At 44.1% G+C, this 20,589-nt stretch overlaps 2 protein-coding genes across 2 annotated transcripts in view; both read left to right on the forward strand.

The window, feature by feature from the left end:
* Nucleotides 1–391: 391 nt before the first annotated feature.
* LOC149452342 (inositol polyphosphate 1-phosphatase-like) overlaps nucleotides 392–20,589 on the forward strand; it is a 33,137-nt gene continuing 12,939 nt past the window's right edge. The window contains exons 1-2 of the mRNA XM_089689492.1: nucleotides 392–449; nucleotides 1,652–1,826. Coding sequence (XP_089545618.1) covers nucleotides 392–449; nucleotides 1,652–1,826 — 233 coding nt within the window. The remainder of the gene's footprint in view (nucleotides 450–1,651; nucleotides 1,827–20,589) is intronic.
* SOCS1 (suppressor of cytokine signaling 1) overlaps nucleotides 1,702–20,589 on the forward strand; it is a 250,986-nt gene continuing 232,098 nt past the window's right edge. The window contains exon 1 of the mRNA XM_089689494.1: nucleotides 1,702–1,826. The gene's annotated coding sequence lies outside the window, so the exon portion shown is untranslated. The remainder of the gene's footprint in view (nucleotides 1,827–20,589) is intronic.

Consider the following 20,589-nt stretch of genomic DNA (forward strand, 5'->3'; position numbering starts at 1 on the left):
TTCAGGAAGTTCTCTATGTGCCGTCTGCCGGGTGTTCTTCATTGCTGCAGGGGGACTTGAATTTGGTCTTATCAGTTCTTCCAGAGCTTTCTTTTTTGATTAGCATTTGGGATATTCTCATGCTCATTTTTTCTCAGTAAGTGTTACCTCCCTGGTTGCTGTCACTTTTGCTCCGTGGGTGTCTGCCTGGTCAAGCTAGCCCCTGGGCAATTTTCACAGAGGGATAAAGTGTTCATGGTCTGCCTCCTTGTTTCCTTCTGATGGAGTGTCAAGCTTCTGTTTAACTAAGAACAGTGTCTTTTTTTCCATTTTTATCTTCGGCCTTCATACCTGGCAGATTTGGTTTGTACTCCCTGATGGGGCTTGAGCCTTTCCTGGGTATTTTTCCTCAATGGCCACCTTCCAGAGGTCTGGCTCTACTTTTGTGTTTGCAGAAGATCCAGGGACAGGTGTGGAGGCCTGTCCTGTTGACTTATTGCGGTTGTTCCAGCGTATAACTTATTGGGATGGAGCCATCCTTCCCTGTTATGGCACACTTCCCCGGTGTGTTTGTGCCTTCTGGTTGTTCTGACTTCGGGCAAGTGTTTCCCTGTTTTTGTAAGGTGATGACCTGGTTGTCTGGGCACACATTCATATTATTTTATGTGTTGGTGTCTTCAGATGCTTAGTTTGACCACGTGTTTTGCAGCCTACTGTTTTCAGGTTCTTGTGGCCTTTGCAATGTGGTATTGCGTGTTTGCTCGAGGCTTTTTGCATTTTTATCCCACCTCTTGATTTGGCAGTGCTTCAGGACATCCCTATTTGGTCAAGACTAAGAAGAGAGGCTTCGTCCCTCAATGAGTAGAAGAAAAAGCAGGATTTTTTTGTTACTCATCATAACACCACTTTCTCTGAGTTAATTGATGGGCATAACACCTCACATGGACATTTTATTGTTACACTGCTCTGTGACTATCTGAATTGCTATAGCAGAGAGGGGGTTTTATACCTAGAGAGGACTGCCCGTGGGAGAATACAATTTTTTTTTCCCTACTCCTGGTAGGTGGCGCTATAAAACCTTGTTCTTCAAGATTAAGTAGAGAGGCTGTGTCTATCAATGAACTCCGAGAAAGGGATTTTGTGGTGAGTAATGAAAAAAATACCATTTTCCCCCTTTTTTTTTTTGTTTTTTTTTCTCTTTCTTTTTGTTTTTTTCAAGTGTTCACATTCCCTCAGTTCTTAGCTGCATATGAGCTAGGGGAGCAGAAGCAGCAGGACACTGATCGTCCCAGTGAAAGGCAGTTTCAGGGGGTGTGTCAAGACAAGTCTGATCATTGGAGGAGAGCAGGCTGTGTTCCCAGCACAGCTAGATAACGGTCCACTGTGTGTTCTCCTGCCTAGTGTAGTCAGTTTTTAATAGGAAAGCAGGAGACTGACAGGATCACTAGAGATTTCACACAAACGAAGCGGGCTCATATTAGGACTAAGAAATGTTGGGTTTACGTATTCTTTAAGCTTTGCCAGTAAAATGTAGAGGCTGATTGGTTACTATGAACCGCTGTACCAGATTCTTTGTGCACCAGTTTTTGTAAATCTCCCCCATATTATAAATGTTTTTAGTCTTTTGTTTTTTTATTTTTTTATTGTTTTTTGTGTCTTTTCCTAAACACAGACTCAACCTACCAGTATATAAGAGGGTCCGCAGATGTTATGCCAAGCAAAGGGATATACCCTAAGGGTCTTCAGTGTGTTACTATTCTAATAGGAGTTTACAGTATTGATACAGGACTTCCAGTTATGGGTGTTGTTAATCAGCCATTTGCAATTAAAGATCCTGAAACAAACAGGTGAGAATTAAGTACTTATTTTCAGTGATCCAGTTTTATGTTTCGAATAATTTTGATTTATTAAAGAAAGGAAATATGTTTACGATATTAACTTTTCTTTTTTACAAATTGCTATCTGGTTGATTGATCAAATACTGTCTATTGATAGCATAAAGACATGGGATTTCCTCAGATTTACTCCTATGGTATAGTTTATCTTGAAGTAAGCCTTTGGCCAGGCTGTGGTCTTTCAAAAATGTACATATTCTTAAACTGCATATGAATTAAAAAAAAAAAAAAAAGGTCACATTGACCTCTGTCGCAGCAGCAGGTCACCCTGGCGGATGACACAGGTGTTCACCAGATCCCCAGATGGTGTGGATGGGTTTTACTGCATGTTAGTACCAGGTTACAGTCCTCAGGATCACTCCACCAGGAGGTGAGCAAGGTGGTGTCCAGTAGCATATATAGCAGATAAGGATCAAGCAGAAGCATGGCCAATAAACAAGCCAAAGGTCAATAATAAGTGGTCGCATGTTGGGATCAAGCAGAAGGTCAGTAACAAGTGGTAGTGGAAATACGGCCTGCAGCAGGAGTAACAAGAGTGAGATATTGGTTGGAGAGAGCACAATAATCTGGCAAACTGGTAATGCAAAGGCATGGTTAAAATAGGAAGTTCATGAGAGGAGCAAAGGGTTCAGAGTTCAAGAGAAACAAGGTTTTATATCATTCAAGGAATTGTCCCAGGAGCTGTCCAGTATCCTAGGTGGCTTAGCAAAAAGATACATCACCAGACACAGCAGAGGTCACAGGTTCAGACATGTGTTCTGGCAGTACTTCCCTCTTCCCAGGATGTCCCCTAATATTCTTGGGGTCAAATTTGTGAAGGAACCTCTGGTAGAATGTTCTTAAGAATTTTCATATAGCCCAAATTCTTTCCATTGAAACAGATACTGTAATTTGTTCCTGAAGATGCTGGAATCAAGATTTTTCTCACACAAATTCTTCTTCCTCTTGCACCTCAACAGGTGGAGAGGGTAGGAGAATTCTCACAGAGAAGGGTGTTTACAAAATGGATACATGGAACACTGGGTGAATCTTCATACTGTCAGGAAGTTTTACGCTAAATGAAACTTGGTTAATTTGAGTTGAAATCTATAAAGGCCGCAAACATTTGACCTATCTTGGTAGATGGAGCATGTACCTTCAAATTTTTGGTTGGTAACCAGACTTTGTCACACACATAAAAGGCAGGAAGTGATCTGCAATGTCTGTCAGCAGCATTTTTGGACCATTCCCAAGCCTCCCTCAAAGTCTTGCTCAATTTCTCCTGAGTCTCCTGCAATGTAGTTAATCTGTTGATTACAGCAGGCATTGGGGTGGAGCTAGGGAGATCAAGAATGAAAACTGGATGATACCTGGTATTTAAGAAAAATGGCTTTGGGAGGTGGAGCTATGTTTAGAATTGTTATGAGAAAACTCTGCTGTAGGAAGATAGTCCACCCAGTCACCCTGAAGATAACAAAACATTGAAGCTACTGCTCTAAAGTTTGATTGGTGCTGTCTGTCTGACCATTTGACTGAGGTTGAAAAGCAGAAAACAGATTAACTGTTCCACCTAAAGCTGAGCAAAAGCTTTTCCAAAACCTAGAAGTAAGCTGTTCTCCCCTGTCAGACATCACGTCATCAGGAATTCCATGTAGTCTAAAGACTTTTTCATCATCTCCAAAGAGTCATCTTAGTGAGACTACCAAGATAGTGGTCGTCTCCTTTTGAGGGCAGAAGATCAACCATGAATTTCATAGAAATTGACCTCCATAGTCTTGATGGATAAGGGAGTGGTTGGAGTAACCCCAAAAGAGAAGATTGAGGAGTCTTACTGTGTGCCCAGATCAAACAAGAGGTCACATATTTCTTGACATCTTTATTTTAACCAGGCCACCAAAAGGAATGTGAAAAAAGTTATCCTGTCTTAGAAACCCCCAAATGCCTAGCAAGTGTAGAGTCATGCACACACCTGAGGGCTTCCACCCTAACCGATTCAGGTACATAGAGGCGATGTACTTGAGTCCAAAAGACATTCCTATACGTTAATGTCCTTAGGAAGATGATTGAGAAGTGGGTCATTCTCATTCCCCTCTTTGAGGAGACTCAAGAATGTCTTGGAGCTTGTGACCCCTAAGAAGTTCTTCTGAGATAGGATTGTACATTCAGAGTTGCCTTCCTGGAGAGGCTCAGACAACTAATTCAAAAAGGTATCAGCCTTACCATTCCTTCACGCAAGTCAATATTAGATGATAAAATTGAATCTTGAAAAGAACAGAAACCAACATGCTTGTCTAGAAGACAATCTCTTGGAAGAGCAAATGAATTCCAAAGTTTTATGATCAGTGAGAACAGTTACAGGATGATTAGCCCCTTCCAGCAGTTGCCTCTATTTGGAAAAGGCTTACTTAATTGCCAGAAACTCATTATTCCCAATGTCATAATTTCTTTTGACTGAAGCCTTTAAACAGAAATAAGCAGAAGGATGAAGCTGCATCTTTTCTCCCTTGTGCTGAGGAAGGATAACTTCCGTGCCAGAGTCTGAACCATCCATTTCCACAGTAAAAGGAAGTTCAGGATGCAGCAATAGTGGTGCCAAGTAAAAAGAGTCTTTAGCTTACTAAAGGCAGTCTGTGTCTCAGGTGACCACACAAAGCTCATCCTTTTCTTTTTCACCTGTGTAATTTGATGCAATCACCATAGAGACGTTTTTTATGAATTTTCTGTGAAAGTTGGCAAATACAATAAATTATTGTATTTCCTTAACATTTCTAGGGGCAGGCCAAGCTCCCACTGCTTTGATCTTCTTGGGATCCATGCTCACTGCTTCTGGAGAATTAACATATCCCAAGAAGTGGATCTGGGCTCGTTCAAACCCACATTTCTCCAGTTTGATTTAACGTTGGTTCCTCCCTTATCTTTCAAAAACTGTGCAAACATGCTTGCAATACCTCCTCCGGTTTATCAGAAAAGATGAGAATATTGATCCAGATATGCAGTCACAAACTGGTCCAACAGATCGCGAAAAACATCACTGATGAGTGTTGCAAAGGCCAAAAAGCATAACCAAGGACTCGAATTCCCATATCTTGTTCTAAAGGCAGTTTTCCATTTATCTCCTTGACAAATGCAGACAAGGTTATATGCCCCCTATAAGTCTGGTTTTGTAAAGAGTTTGGCAGAACGGACTCTTTACAACATTTAATAAGGGAAGTGTATGATTGTTTTTAATAGTGACTTTATTCAAGTCCCTGTAATTGATGCATGGACACAAGGTCCTTTTTCTCAACAAAGAACAGGGCTGCCCCTTCAGGAGACATTGAGTATTTGATAAAGCCATTTGCTGAGCATCTTTAATTCAGGTTCTGGCAGACTGAAAAGCCAGCCAAAATGACTTCTGCCTCTAGAAACCATTCAATGGGACAATCATACAGGCGATGAGGTTGTAGTTGTTCTGCATTCTTTTTATCACAGATAGCTGTGCACTCAGCAACAGAATGTCTACCCTACAGCAATTTTGCTTTGAAACACGTCCTCCAGATGTCAAAAAGTGCCCCCGTTCCCTGTGATAACCTTACAGTGAATAGCTCTACAGCAAGTTCATTATAAGGATCACTTAGGTATTTATTTGATCATATCCACACTTAATCTCGTCCTCTTAGGACAGAATACATTCAGTTCAGCTAATCTTTCCTCATACCTGAGCTCCTCCATGACTCTTATCAGTTTTCTCCAGTTCTCCAATATCGTTTTTGTGAACTGGTGACCAAAACTGAACTGCATATTCTAGATGAGGTATTACTAATGACTTGTACAGGGGCAAAATGATGTATCACCCCCTTTCTGCAGTCCATACCTCTTTTACTACAAGGAAAAAAATTCTCACTTTGGAAGCCACAGCTTGGCATTGCATGCTATTATTAAGCTTATGATCCACCAGAACACCCAGATCCTTCTCCGCCATTGATTCCTCCAGTTGTACTCAGAATGACAAAAGTCACACCCAGCCGACATTTTACATTACATTCAGGTCGACTTGTAAGTTGGAGACCTCCTGTATGGACGTTATTCCACTGCATACCTTGGTGTCATCTGCAAAGACTTTTAGTCCCAGATTCTATATCATTTATAAATATAATAACAAGTAGGGGTTCCAACACTGAACTTTGGTGTACACCACCAATAACCTTAGACCATTCAGAGTATGAATCATTAACCACCACTTTCTGAATATTGTCTTTTACCCAGTTTTCTATCCAATTAAAAAATGATTTTTTTACTTTTACCTTACACATTAGCTGTGTGTGGGGAACTGTGTCAAATACTTTTGCAAGTATCTAAGTATGCTATATCCACAGCCACTTTTTTGTCTAAGTTTTTGCTTACCTCCTCCTAAAAAGAAATCCGATTTGTTTGGCAACGTCTGTCTTTCATTAATCCATGCTGTGTATTGCTTTTTTTAAACTCCAGTATCTTCCCATCTATAGAAGCTACACTAACAGGTTTGAAGTTACTTGACTTTGATCCCTTTTTAAATATAGACACCACATTGGCCTTACGCCAATCCAATGGTACTAAATCAGTCATTGAGTCCCTGAAAATTAGAAACAGTGGCTTTGAAATGACAATACTCATGTTGTGCATGTATGCCACCTGGTCCAGGTGTTTTATTTGCTTTTATGCTGTCTAAATATTCTGGACCTTATCAATTTTGAGCCATAGTGTTTCATTTGGAGCCATTAGCGAAACTAGAGATTCTTTCACCTGGGGCAAAGACTCAGTTCAGACCCCCCCCCCCCAATCTGAGACAGAAGTTCTCTGTCCACACACACCCATCCATCTGCCCAGAGAGAGAAGTTCAAGTGTAATAAGTATATGGGCACAGTGCATGGAGTGTGTGTGGTATGTGGGCACAGTGCATGGAATGCATGTGGTATATAGGCACAGTGCATGGAGTATGTGTGGTATATGGGCACAATGCATGGAGTGTATGTGGTATATGGGCACAGTGAATACACTGTATTTGGTATACACAGTGCATGGAGTGTAAGTGACATATGGGCACTGTACATAGTGTATGTGGTATACAAGCACTGTGCACAGGGTGTATGTGGTATTTGGGCACTGCACATGGGGTATACGGATACTGCACATAGGGGGTTTATATAGTATATGGACACTGTAGATGGGTGTTTGTGGTGTATATGAGTACTTTTACATGGGTGTGGTATATAAGTACTGTATAAAGGGTGTATCACAAACAAAGGTTTTCCCCGCAACACTTGCCAGCCTGCAAAACAACCAATTTGACCCTGTCCAACAGTTTACATTAAAAGCAGAGGGTTTTGTTTGCACACATTTGCAAATACATGTGTAAACCACAGTACTGCATCAAGGGTCCTCTGTGTACTGTGGACCTAACTGTAACATTTCCACAGACTCCATAGTAAGAACATATATCAATGGATAGGTTAAGGGCAGGTGTGCCTGGAGGAGCCCATCCCTCCTTAAAGGCCCATGGACGCATGTGATGCCCATGTATACCAAAATGACAGCAAGGGCATCCAGTGCGTCCCTGCGTGCAAATTAGCCAACGCCACCAAAAAATGTATAAGGGCTGTATGCGGTATCTGGGCACAGTATATGGGGTATGTGTGATATATGATGCACAGTGCTTGAGGTGTATGTGGTATATATGGCACTGTACATGATTTTTTGTGGTTTATGGGTACTGTACATGGGGTGTCTGTGGTATATTAACACTACACCTAGGGGGTATATGTACTATATGGGCACTGTACATGGATGTATGTGGTATATGTGCTGTGCACAGGGGGTAAATAGCACTGTGCATAGCTTGTATATGTGTGCTATTATCCCTCTCCCACGGCCCCACTACTGCTCTGACCTCCACTTCCACCCCACCCTTCATTCCTCATACTGAAGCCCCCCCAACACTTCACACCTTTGACCTTACTACTATCGAGGAAGTCTCCAAGATCCTCTCTGATGCCCGCCTCACCACCTGCCCCCTCGAGCCTATCCCCTCACAACTCTTACGACCTCCCTCCCCCTCCATCCTACGCTCCCTCACCCACATCTTTAATCTCTTCCTCTCCTCCGGCACTTTCCCCTCCCCACAAAACATGCATACGTCACCCCGATACTTAAAAAGCCCTCCCTGGACCCCAATGACCCAAACAACCTCAGACCCATCTCCCTGCTCCCATTTACATCCAAACTCCTCGAGCGCCTAGTCTACACCCGCCTATGCTCTCACCTCAACGACAACAACCTCCTCGACCCCCTACAGTCTGGCTTCCATCCCCTACACTCCACCGAAACTGCCTTACTCAAACTCTCCAACGACCTGCTAACCGCCAAAGCTAATGGCCACTATTCAGTGCTCCTACTCCTTGACCTCTCTGCGGCCTTCGACACAGTCGACCACCCCCTCCTCCTCAAAAAACTACACTCCCTCGGCCTCAGAGATTCTGCTCTCTCCTGGCTCTCATCCTACCTGTCACAACGCTCTTTCAGCGTTACCTATAATGCTACCACCTCCCCCTCACTCCCCCTCTCTGTTGGGGTCCCTCAAGGCTCCATCCTCGGGCCCCTTCTCTTCTCCATCTACACCTCCTCCCTTGGCCAACTCATACACTCTCACGGCTTCAACTACCACCTATATGCCGACGACACACAAATCTATCTCTCAACCCCACACCTCACCGCCCGAATCACACACCTACTGAGCGACATATCTGACTGGATGTCGCTCCACTTCCTTAAACTGAACCTCTCCAAGACCGAGTTTCTTGTCCTCCCCCCCAGCCCGGATACCACCCCCCATTGACTTCTCCATCATGTCCAACAACGCCACCATCTAACCCGCCCCGCAGGCCAGAGTACTTGGTGTCATTCTGTACTCCAACCTATCCTTCCAGCCCCAAGTCCAATCTTTAACAAGCTCGTGCAGACTCCACCTCCGCAACATTGCCAAAATCTGCACGTTCCTAACCCCAAAAACCACTAAACAGCTCATCCACTCCCTCATCATATCACAACTCGATTACTGCAACTTCCTCCTTACTGGCCTGCCTCACCGCTGGGTATCCCCGCTTCAGTCGATCCTGAATACGGCAGCCAGACTCATTCACCTTTCCAACCGCTCCATCTCCGCCACCCCCCTCTGCCAATCCCTCCACTGGCTTCCGATTGCGCAACGGATCAAATTCAAAATCCTAACACTGACGTACAAAGCCATCCACCACACTGCCCCGAACTACATCACTGACCTAATATCCAAGTACCACCCAGCACGCACACTCCGCTCCTCACAAGACCTCCTTCTCTCTAGTTCCCTGGTCTCCTCCTCCCATGCCCGCCTCCAGGACTTCTCCAGGGTGTCACCCATCCTCTGGAACTCCCTGCCCCAACCCATCAGATTATCACCTACTCTGCTCTCCTTTAGGCGCACCCTGAAAACCCATCTCTTCAGGGAAGCCTACCCCACCCCCTGCTAACTTGCCGACCTCCTCCACTCTTCCTACCACTTCATCCCCCACAGCTATCTCCTCCTGTGCCACTGTTAAGCCGCCTGGCAGAGTCTCTAGCAGCCCACCGCACGAACGCTCTCAGGGCGCGGGGTCTAAGTCCCAGCCTGCTGTTCACCAGGGCCCCTGATGGTGGGAATGGACTTGGTGCAGACTGAAACCAGGTCGCGACCCCCGAGTGTGTCCTGCGGTGGTAGAGAATACTGACAGGGGAGTGCAGGAACGGAATCTACTTTGGAAGAGGCAGACAGATACACGGGTCTGATCCAAACCGAATGGATGGATGGATGGTCGGGTACGGTATGCGTGGTCAGACAGACCGGGTCGGTATTATGCGGGCAGCGAGGTACAGAGGAGCGAGCTAAGAATGGTCCGGTCACAAGCCAGGTTCAGCAGGATGCGGGCAAATACAGTACCAGGGATCAGACAGAAGAGTAGTCAGGCAAGCCAGGGGTTAAACAGGAGAAGAGCAGAATCAGGAACAAGCAGAGGTCGGCAACGGAGTATACAGCAACACAGGAACAGAATACAGGACACAGGATACAAGACCAAACGGCAACTAACATACCTGTTCCTACGTTTAAATAGCCCGCCTCCCGCTGTCATTGGTGCCAGGCGCGCGTCCGTGATCCCGAGTGCGCATGCGCGAACCCCGCCGCTGCCATGCGCGGCCAGGTCCTACCGCCCGCCGGGTAGAGAGAGTTGGTGTTCTGCGCATGCGCCGCCCGACGCGATGCCGCAGAACACCTGGATCCTGACAGCCACTATCCCCTCCCTCCTAGATTGTAAGCTCGAAAGAGCAGGGCCCTCAATCCCCTCGTGTTTTGCATTGTATTGTTATTGTTCTGTCTCATGTTCTGTCCCCCTTTGTAATGTACAGCGCTGAGCGAACTATCGGCGCTTTATAAATACTGTATAATAATAATATTATTTATTGAGGGTGTTAAATGTATTGAGTAGGTGCACTGTGCATGGAATGTATTAACACTGTAAACAGTGTATATATGCACAGAACTTTATATGAGGGCACCATGCATGTGATGCATGAATTCTATGTAAGTGCAGTATGTATGGTAAGCATATGTACTGTCCATGGGTTTTATGTATACTTGGAATATGTACTGAGTAGGTGCACTGTGCATGGGCATTGTGTAAGATATTACTGCCACTAAGCCCTTTATATGACACCATGCAGTAGATCATACATACTGTACATCTGGAGGTAAGAACAGAGAGTAATAGTGCTGCTAGATCCAAGACACTTACCATATACATTATATATATTATATCATAGTGTCCGTGCCCACCAAACAGTCCCCAGGTCAGAGCTGGTGACAGTGTCAGCATGGTAAGTTATTCTAGCGAGGAGTGGCACTGGGTGACAGTGGGCTGATGACAGAGAGCCATACCTGGCATTTGTGATAATTTGCACCCACTCAGGATGTCTCTGTCTAGTGACAGTGCCAAGTCTTTGTGCTGTCACTGTAAGGACTGTGTAGATCCACAGGTCTACACATTCCTTACAGTGACAGCTGTAACAGGTGATAACAGAGCAGTACAAATCAAAGGTCCCCTGAAACAATGCATCAATGAAGTCAAACACCACCCCAGGATACATTAGCCAGTATATGCCCAGGGCTGGGAAGGCATTGCTGTACTGGGTATGTTGAGTGGCAGCTTCACTGCTATGGATCAGTGTAGATCTAGGAATGGGGATAACAGAGTCTGAAAATCTTGGGGTACAATGTGCCAAGAGTGGTCTCCATCCAGTAACATTTGTAACCAAAGCTACATGGAGGAAGTCTGAGCCTTGTTGTACACAGCTCAGGGGACATAATGTCCTTTGGTTCTGATATACTGGAAACCTGAAACCCCCCTTTCCATAGAACATACATCCCCCAATAGTCTACAGTAACAGGGATCGCCTGGGATGTAGACACCAGCCTGGAACACAAATCACTGTCAGATCTCAGAGGATCTCTGCAGATCTCCTATAGGTCAGATCACTACCTTATCAGGTCCCCCCCAGTAAAATATGAGGGGGACCCATCTCCCCCCAGTCCCTGATCCTAGTACCTGATTTGGTGCAGCTCCTGTTCTTGATATCAGCATAATCCTCATAGATCTCCTAAAAATTCTGAGATGTCCAGAGAAACATTTAGTCGGTGGATCACATGGGAATGGGATCATGTGTCCCCAGGGGGATCTCAGCCCAGACGGGCATCTGTCAATCACATTACAGGTATTGCACAACATTCCCACTCTAGATTCTGGATTCCTACAGAGTCGACTCCCAGCTGATCCCCTGGGGTTGCGGATCCTTGCAAGGCAACATATATTCCTGAAGAGCTGATCTCCTGGGTAGTGGATCTCTTGGGGTCCAAATACCTTCAAGGTTGACTCCCCCTGGGTACTGGATCCCTTCAAGGCTTACTCTTTGGAATCCCAGCAGGATCTCTTCAAGTCTGAATCCCCAGGCCGTGGTCCTGGGTCCCAGTGGCTCCCCTGCGATCCGCGGCAGTGCGAGTGGCCTCACCAGTCAGCTGGTGTGTTTAAACTTGGCTCCATGTGAATGCAGGTCAGCCAAGCCCTATCCAACTCCCCAAGTCCCAGCCTGGGTCAGCAGTTCAAACATCAGTTGCACCCCGCTCAGACACCCAGGGCTGGTAGCGCCCTTCTCAGACTGGCACCTGGGGCATATGCCCACCTCCCCATCCCCTGTAGTTTCAGCTTTGTTCGGGGTATGTTAATATCATCCTCATTATGCACTTGAACTCCCCATGCTTTTTTGCTGACGAAGGTGTGTAATAAATTTGCCTTCTCTTTGTCCCAAGTCACCCACTCTAGATTATTTTGTAAAGGGCCTACATGTTCAAACCTAACCTTTTTACTATTAATATACTTGAAAAATTTGGGGGGTTTGTCCTACTCTCTTTTGCAATCTGTCATTCATTTTGAATTTTTGCAGCCTTGATTTCCTTTTCACATATTCTGCTACATTTTTTGTAACGTTTAAATGGTGACAGTTTTCCTTCATTTTAATATTTTTTAAAACTCTTTTGTAAAAGCTCTTTTAAAAAAAAATCATACCTTTATTAAATTGCAACTTACCAATTCTTAGATGAGATCGCTGTATTTGTTTCCTTTTCTTTGGCTTTCTTTCTTCTATTTTTATTTGGTGATTCAGCCAGTTACTCTGTTGTTTTTCAAAAGTTCATTTACCACTGACTGGGGTGATTTAAAGTGATCAGCTTTATTTATTCATGTAAAACCTGTACTCCAAAAGAAAAACATATTTGCTGTAGCTGATTATACAGTGGAGTTTGGCTTCAATTTGATATTGTATTCAAATCTGCTAATACATTTAACACTCCCATGCACCTCAGACTGAAAATGCTGCTTTCTGCTGTTTCCTGTGTTCATTAATAGTGTCTCACTAATACGGACCACCAGATGAGGGGAAAAAAGGCAAAGAAAAGAGCTGATGCAGCTTCCACATCAAATGTTTGTTAAGCTTCAATATAATAAATGTTTGGTTTTCGGTTTAATACCGCTTCAGCTTTGGCTGTGAGCCACATAGGTTTTATTTTTAGCCTTTTAAATGTATTGCCCATGCGAATATATTTAACTGTGTTTTGAAGATTTCCTATTTCTTCTCTGTGTTCTTCAATGGCAGTATTCCCTCCTAGTCTAAGTTTTGGAGAGCAGCCCTCAGCCTTGGAAAATTTGTGTTTTTATCTTTCTAGTATTTGCTCATTGTTTACACATAACAATAAATGAAATCATGGTAGGATCACTGCTACCCAAACATTCTTTTATATGAACATTAGTAATAAGCTCTGCATTGTTTGAGATTACCAGATCCAGGAGAGCATCATTTCTAGTTGGGGCCTCTGAACTGTACCATAAAATTGTCTTGTAATAGATTTATACATTTTTGTCTTTTAACTCTTCCAGCAGTGCCATTACTCCATTCAATTTCAGGGTAGTTAAAATACCCCATTATCATCATTGTCCTAGTCTTTGCAGTCCTTTCTGTGCAAGGAGTTGAGTCTCCATCTTCTCATTAACACTGGGTGGCCTATAACAAACCAATTGTTAACTTTGAAGTACACACACCCATATGCAGTTCCAGCCATAATGGTGGAACTTTATGTTGGCAGGTCACAGCACTTTAACAACCAATGACTCATCCCTGCTGGCTGACAGCAGAGATGAGTTGCAGTAGTAAAACACGCAATAAAAACTTATCAACAATGCACTTAGTCGCACTGCATGTGCACTACAAAATCGCATAGAAAAATGGATCAAGATCGCACTGCGTTAGTGAGAACCTAATCTTAAAGAACTTTAGTCTTTTGCTCTAAAAAACCTTGTACAGTGCCTTTAGCAACAAAAATCTGTAAGGCTGTGTTAAAAAAACTTAAAGCAACCCATTGCTAGAGTAAACAATAAAAAAACACCCCACAAAAGAAGATATCTAGGCCTTTCTCCACTTCACCAGTTTTTTGCTGCAAAACGTGTGCATTTTGTTGCAGGAAGATGCATTAAATGTAGAAACACTATTATTTCCTATGTGCCTGATTCACATCTATTCGATGCAGTTTAGTGTAAACTAGAAAAGTAATCCATTCATATCTACAAGGTTGCGTTACCACATGTGCTGCATAAGCAAGGCACAGTGGGAATCCAGACATACACTTACCTTTCCATGCCAGATACCTGATCACCTGTTACATTTTGTGGTTCCTCCCATCAGTCACTACAGCATACATGATACAGTAGCTCTTTAGTCGAGTCATTTTTTTAAGGGTATTGAATTTAATTGCTTAGGATCAGAGTTGCTTTAAAGTGAAATTCCAGCTATACACCTAATTAGCGTTAAATCTGCCCCCTTCCCCCTCCTAACACCTATGTTAACTAACCTGTAAGAAATATGTATATACCCACCCATTTTCTGCCTGCTCTGGTCTGGTCATGCGGTCAACCAAAGGCGGCTGCAGGGCAGAGGAGAGAGTACTCTGACATTGGCTAGTAAGTCCTGGAGTGGAGACAAAACCCATAGGCTTCAATTGCTCATCTGCTGTCTGCAATCCCTCCTCTCCCCTAAAGTGGGACTGGCTAAGAGACACTGGATACCCAGATCATGTGACCAAACTGGAGCTGCCTGAAAATAGGTAAGTATATGCATTTTATTTTTTTATTTTTTTTACACACAGGCTACTTATTGACCCCTGCAGAATGGGGAAAAAAAAAGTTACTATTTTTTTTTCATGGTATTTGTAATGAAATTCATTTTAGTTTATTCGTTTTTGACCAGATTCAAAATTTCTCGAATGGATTTGAAGTATTTTAATAGTATTCAGTATTTCAGAATTTGAATTCATTCAAATGCATTGTGCAGAATAGCTGGTCATTAAGGAGTCGGGCGGGCTTCCGGCCATGGCATTCTTAACAGCCATGACTCATCTGCTGTCAATGGGATTCCCGCTGACAGCAGAATGTACACAAACAATGCCGACATTATAAAAAAATGTTTAAAAAAAAAAAGTGTGGGGGTTCCCCCAAAATCCATACCAGACCCTTATCCAAGCATGGAGCCCGGCAGATCAGGAAAGAGGGAGAGGACAAGCAAGCTTCCTCCTCGAACCATACCAGGCCACATGCCCTCAACATGGGGGGTGCTTCGGGGCGGGGGGTCCTGGGCAGTGGTTGTGGGGAGGTCTGCAGGCGGGGGGGGCTTTTCAGAATCTGGAAGCCCCCTTTAGGAAGGGACCCCTATATCCCAGCCCCCCACATATGCATAACTGGGGTACACTGTCACTTATTCATCAAAAAAGTGTTTATTAACCACTTTTGGGCCACCCGCCCGTAATATACTGAGAACAGGCTACAGCTACAGGACCAGCAACGTACCCATATGTTGCTGGTCTTCTGCCAACACAGGGGTGCGCAACCCTACCCACACATGGGGCCAGTCACAGCACCCTGTACCGTATGACCAGCTGGAGCCAATCACAGATCACTATTATATTGAACTGTCATGAACTTAACATATTGATGACAGTTCAAAGCAAGCTTTGCATTGCAGAGAGATCATCTTCATTGCTCCTGCACTGCAAAGTGTAAAAAAAAAAAAAAGAAAAAAATCCCTGATCACTCCTCCAGAGTAGTACAATGCTTTTGAAAGTATTTTTAAAAAATTGTAAAAAGAAAGGAAATGTTTAAAAAAAATGATTGGGGGCACGGCCAAGATGGCGCTCTGAGAGGTTGTGTCTGTCAGAGCTCTGCAGGCAGTGTGTCAGGAGAAAAGACGAGGAAGCCTTTGCAAATGCGCCAATGCCCAATATGGCCATGCTAATTCGCGCAAAAATGTGCGCATAGGCAGACGGCACGTAATCGTGCATTACTGTGTGCGAAAGCACACCGACACATGCAGGGCACGATAATTACCGACACTCAGTGGTCTTTATAAGGACTGCAGCTCTGCACAATAATTACTGGATTATTGTCAGCCCCTCTTCCTGTGTTCTTGTGTGTACTGCTGACTAACCGTTACCGACCTGGCTTGACCCTGACCTTGCTTTGGCTCTCCTCCTGGCTCTCTACCCCGGCTTGATCCTGACCTTGCTCCTGTCTGCTGCTCTGTGTATGACCCCAGCTTGATCCTGACCTTGTTCCTGTCTGCTGCTCTGTGTATGACCCCAGCTTGATCCTGACCTTGCTCCTGTCTGCTGTTCCCGGGCTCTGGCTACTGACTACTCTACTCATCCACTGGGATCCACGTGTCCTCTGGAGAAACTCTTGCTGCATCTGGAGCATCCACGGGTCTCGTTTCATCAGGCATCACCAAGCAGCAACCTGTGCTTCTTTGGGCACTGCACCTCCTGTTGCCACCTCCAGGGGCACACTGCACTTAGCCATAAGGGGAGCCCTCTCTCTATTTCAACCTCTGGTCAGGTACGTTATAGCATAATCCAGCCAGTATATCAGAGAGAGGTGTCTCCCTGATAGAGGCTCTCTGCCAGCAGGTTCCCGCTCTCACACAAGCGGTCAAGAACCTACAAGAAGGCTATTTCCAATTAGAAAGTCGCCTGCAGAGTCTTGCCACTCCTTCAGCTCCTGTTGACCAAAACCCACCCAGGGTACCCTCTGCATCCTCCGCTTCTATTCAAGAAGGTTGTGCAGTCGCTACCACAGTAACGCTACCTCCACCAGAGCCAAGAGTACCATTTCTGGAACGCTTTTCTATAGATACTGTGAAGGTGGCGTTCATTATCTCGCTACTTACTGATGAAACCCAGTCCTGGACACATCAACTCCTGGAGCAAATAAGCCCAGTTCTGAACTCTGTTGCTACCTTTTTTGATGCCATGTCCCAACTTTATGATGACCCTCAACGCATGGCCACAGCAGAAGCTACCTCCAACAAGGTCATCGATCCGTAGAAAGTTTATACGGTTGAATTCCATAAATGGTCAGCAGACACAGACTGAAATGAGGCCGCCCTTGGATACCAGTATCGGCTTGGTCTCTCTGAAGGACTCAAAGATGAATTGGCCAGAGTCGAGGTTCCCACCACTCTTGAAGGCCTCATCCAGTTGGCCATCCAGATAGACCATCGCTTACTGGAACAGCGGTCGGAGAGATCTAATTCCTACCGACCATCCTGGATGCTACCCAAGGCGCCTTCCTTCCCTGCTCCCCTGCCCACTGTTCCACCTGCTTCTGCTGCCAAAGCTGAACCTAAGCCTAGTTTGCTCCTCCTTGTCCCCAGATGAAAAGATACATTGGAGACAGTCCAACCTATGCCTCTTCTGTGGAGGTTTCGGACGTTTTTTACGAAATTGTCCTGTGAGACCTAGTAAGTCTACCCTTCCACACGCTATTTACTCTGATTTCTGGATCATTACCAGCTTGACTTGTTCTACCTATCTTGTTGCAGGTGGTGGGAGGGGAAATCAAGCTCCAAGCAATTGTTGATTCCGGGGCATTCAGCTGGTTCTTGGACATCACACTATCAAAGGAGTTGAAGGTTCCACTGAAAAACAAAAAACAAAAGCTTGCAGTTCATTTAGCTGACAGGGCTATTCTTCAATCTGATCCTGTAACACAGGAAACAATTCCTATATTGACATCCACAGACTCAGACCATCAAGAATTTCTTTGCTATGACATCTTGTTCTCCCCCATGTTCCCTATCATGCTGGGAATACCATGACTTCGGGCCTATAACCCTCATATGGACTGGCCTACGGGAAAGATTTCCTTCTCCTCCATCTACTGCCTACAACATTGCTTCACCCCTGAACTCACTGATTCATCCAGTTGCCTGACCATTCAAACGGTGCCCGATACCATTCAAATTGTGTCCCCATCCTATCATGAATACCTGGATGTGTTTGACAAATGGAAGGCTGACACGCTACCACCTCATCGGCCATATGACTGCCCTATCAAACTCTTTTCTGGGGCAGAGATTCCCTTTGGGCGTATCTTTCCACTATCCAAAGTCCAGCTGGATGCTCTACGAGTTTATATTGATGAGTTTTAAGAAGTGATTCATTCGCCCTTCTTCTGCTGGTGTCAGAATCTTCTTTGTGGAGAAAAAGGAGCACTCACTCAGGCCTTGTGTAGATTACCGGGGACTCAATAAACTATTAAAAATCGTTGTCCAGTCCCTCTGGTCCCGGAGCTCTTCTAAAGATTCCTTGATGCCCAAATCTTTACAAAACTGGATCTCCGAGGCATTTCGAGTACCTGGTTATGCCCTTCGGGTTGTGGAACGCTCCTGCAACCTTTCAACACCTCGTAAATTACATTTTCTTGGAATTTTTGGATCACTTCTTGATAGTCAACCTTGACAATATCTGTCAGGAATGGACTCGCCAATGGTGGTGGGACTCACCTGCCTTGTGGGCTGCAGTACCAGGGCTGGCCAGCGGGTGCTCTCAGCAGCCAAAAGCTCACTCCTGCAATCAAGCCATCACCTGAGGCTGATTGCAGGAGGTGTATTTAAGGTATGGCCAGGCCTGCAGTCAGGGCTTTGGTGTATTGTTCCCATGAGCCCCTGTACCTGCATCCTGTCTGCTTCCTGACTCTCCTTGATCTCTGCCTGCACTGACCTCGGCTACTCCTGACCAATCTTCTGCCTACTCCTTGTACCTTGTCTGCCCGTTAGCTACCAACCTGGCCCGCCTGACTACGTTGTGTGTGTGTGTATATATATATATATATATATATATATATATATATATATATATATATATATACAGTGGGGATCAAAAGTTTGGGCACCCCAGCTAAAAATTTGTATTCATTTGCATAAAGAAGCCAAGGAAAGATGGAAAAATCTCCAAAAGGCATCAAATTACAGATTAGACATTCTTATAATATGTCAACAAAAGTTAGATTTTATTTCCACCATTTACACTTTCAAAATAACAGAAAACCAAAAAATGGCGTCTGCAAAAGTTTGGGCACCCTGCAGAATTTATAGCATGCACTGCCCCCTTTGCAAAGCTGAGACCTGCCAGTGTCATGGATTGTTCTCAATCATCGTCTGGGAAGACCAGGTGATGTCAATCTCAAAGGTTTTAAATGCCCAGACTCATCTGACCTTGCCCCAACAATCAGCACCATGGGTTCTTCTAAGCAGTTGTCTAGAAAACTGAAACTGAAAATAGTTGACACTCACAAAGCTGGAGAAGGCTATAAGAAGATAGAAAAGTGTTTTTAGATGTCAATATCCTCTGTTTGGAATGTAATTAAGAAATGGCAGTCATCAGGAACAGTGGAAGTTAAAGCAAGATCTGGAAGACCAAGAAAAATATCAGACAGAACAGCTCGCAGGATTGTGAGAAAAACAATTCAAAACCCACGTTTGACTGCACGATCCCTCCAGAAAGATCTGGAAGACACTGGAGTTGTGGTACACTATTCCACTATAAAGAGATACTTGTACAAATATGGTCTTCATGGAAGAGTCATCAAAAGAAAACCTCTTCTACGTCCTCACCACAAAAATCATCGTTTGAACTTTGCAAATGAACATATAGACAAGCCTGATGCATTTTGGAAACAAGTTCTGTGGACCGATGAGGTTAAAATTGAACTTTTTGGCCGGAATGAGCAAAGGTACGTTTGGAGAAGAAGGGGCACAGAATTTAATGAAAAGAACCTCTGTCCAACTGTTAAGCATGGGGTTGGATCAATCATGCTTTGGGGTTGTGTTGCAGCCAGTGGCAAAATTTTCAGCAAATTTTGGATGGTAACTTGATGCCATCTGTGAAAAAGCTGCAGTTAAAGAGAGGATGGCTTCTACAAATGGATAATGATCCTAAACACACCTCGAAATCCACGGGGGATTACATCAAGAGGCGTAAACTGAAGGTTTTGCCATGGCCTTCACAATCTCCTGACCTCAACATAATTGAAAATCTATGGATAGACCTTAAAAGAGCAGTGCGTGACAGACAGCCCAGAAATCTCAAAGAACTGGAAGACTTTTGTAAGGAAGAATGGGCAAAGATACTTCAAACAAGAATTGAAAGACTCTTGGCTGGCTACAAAAAGCGTTTAGAAGCTGTGATACTTGCCAAAGGGGGCAGTACAAGATATTAACTCTGCAGGGTGCCCAAACTTTTGCAGACGCCATTTTTTTGTTTTCTGTTATTTTGAAAGTGTAAATGATGGAAATAAAATCTAACTTTTGTTGACATATTATAAGAATGTCTAATCTAATTTGATGCCTTTTGGAGATTTTTCCAGCTTTCCTTGGCTTCTTTATGCACATTAATACAAATTTTTAGCTGGGGTGCCCAAACTGTCGATCCCCACTGTATATGTGTGTGTGTGTATATCTATATATGTGTGTGTATATATGTGTGTATATATATGTGTATATATGTGTGTGTGTGTGTGTATATATATATATGTATATATATATATATGTGTGTATATATATGTGTATATATGTGTGTGTGTGTGTGTGTGTATATATATATATATGTATATATATATACAGTTGCAAGAAAAAGTATGTGAACCCCTTGGGATTACGTGGAGTTTTGCATGAATTGGGCATAAAATGTGCTCTGAACGTCATCTAAGTCACAACAATAGAAGAACACAGTCTGCTGAACATAATACTACACAAACATTAGATGTTGCCATGGTTTAATTGC

This window comes from Staurois parvus, unplaced genomic scaffold (genome assembly GCF_062004578.1).
Source record: "Staurois parvus isolate SC_StPar_1 unplaced genomic scaffold, SC_StPar_1.0 ptg000477l, whole genome shotgun sequence".
In the NCBI taxonomy this organism is placed as follows: Eukaryota; Metazoa; Chordata; class Amphibia; order Anura; family Ranidae; genus Staurois; species Staurois parvus.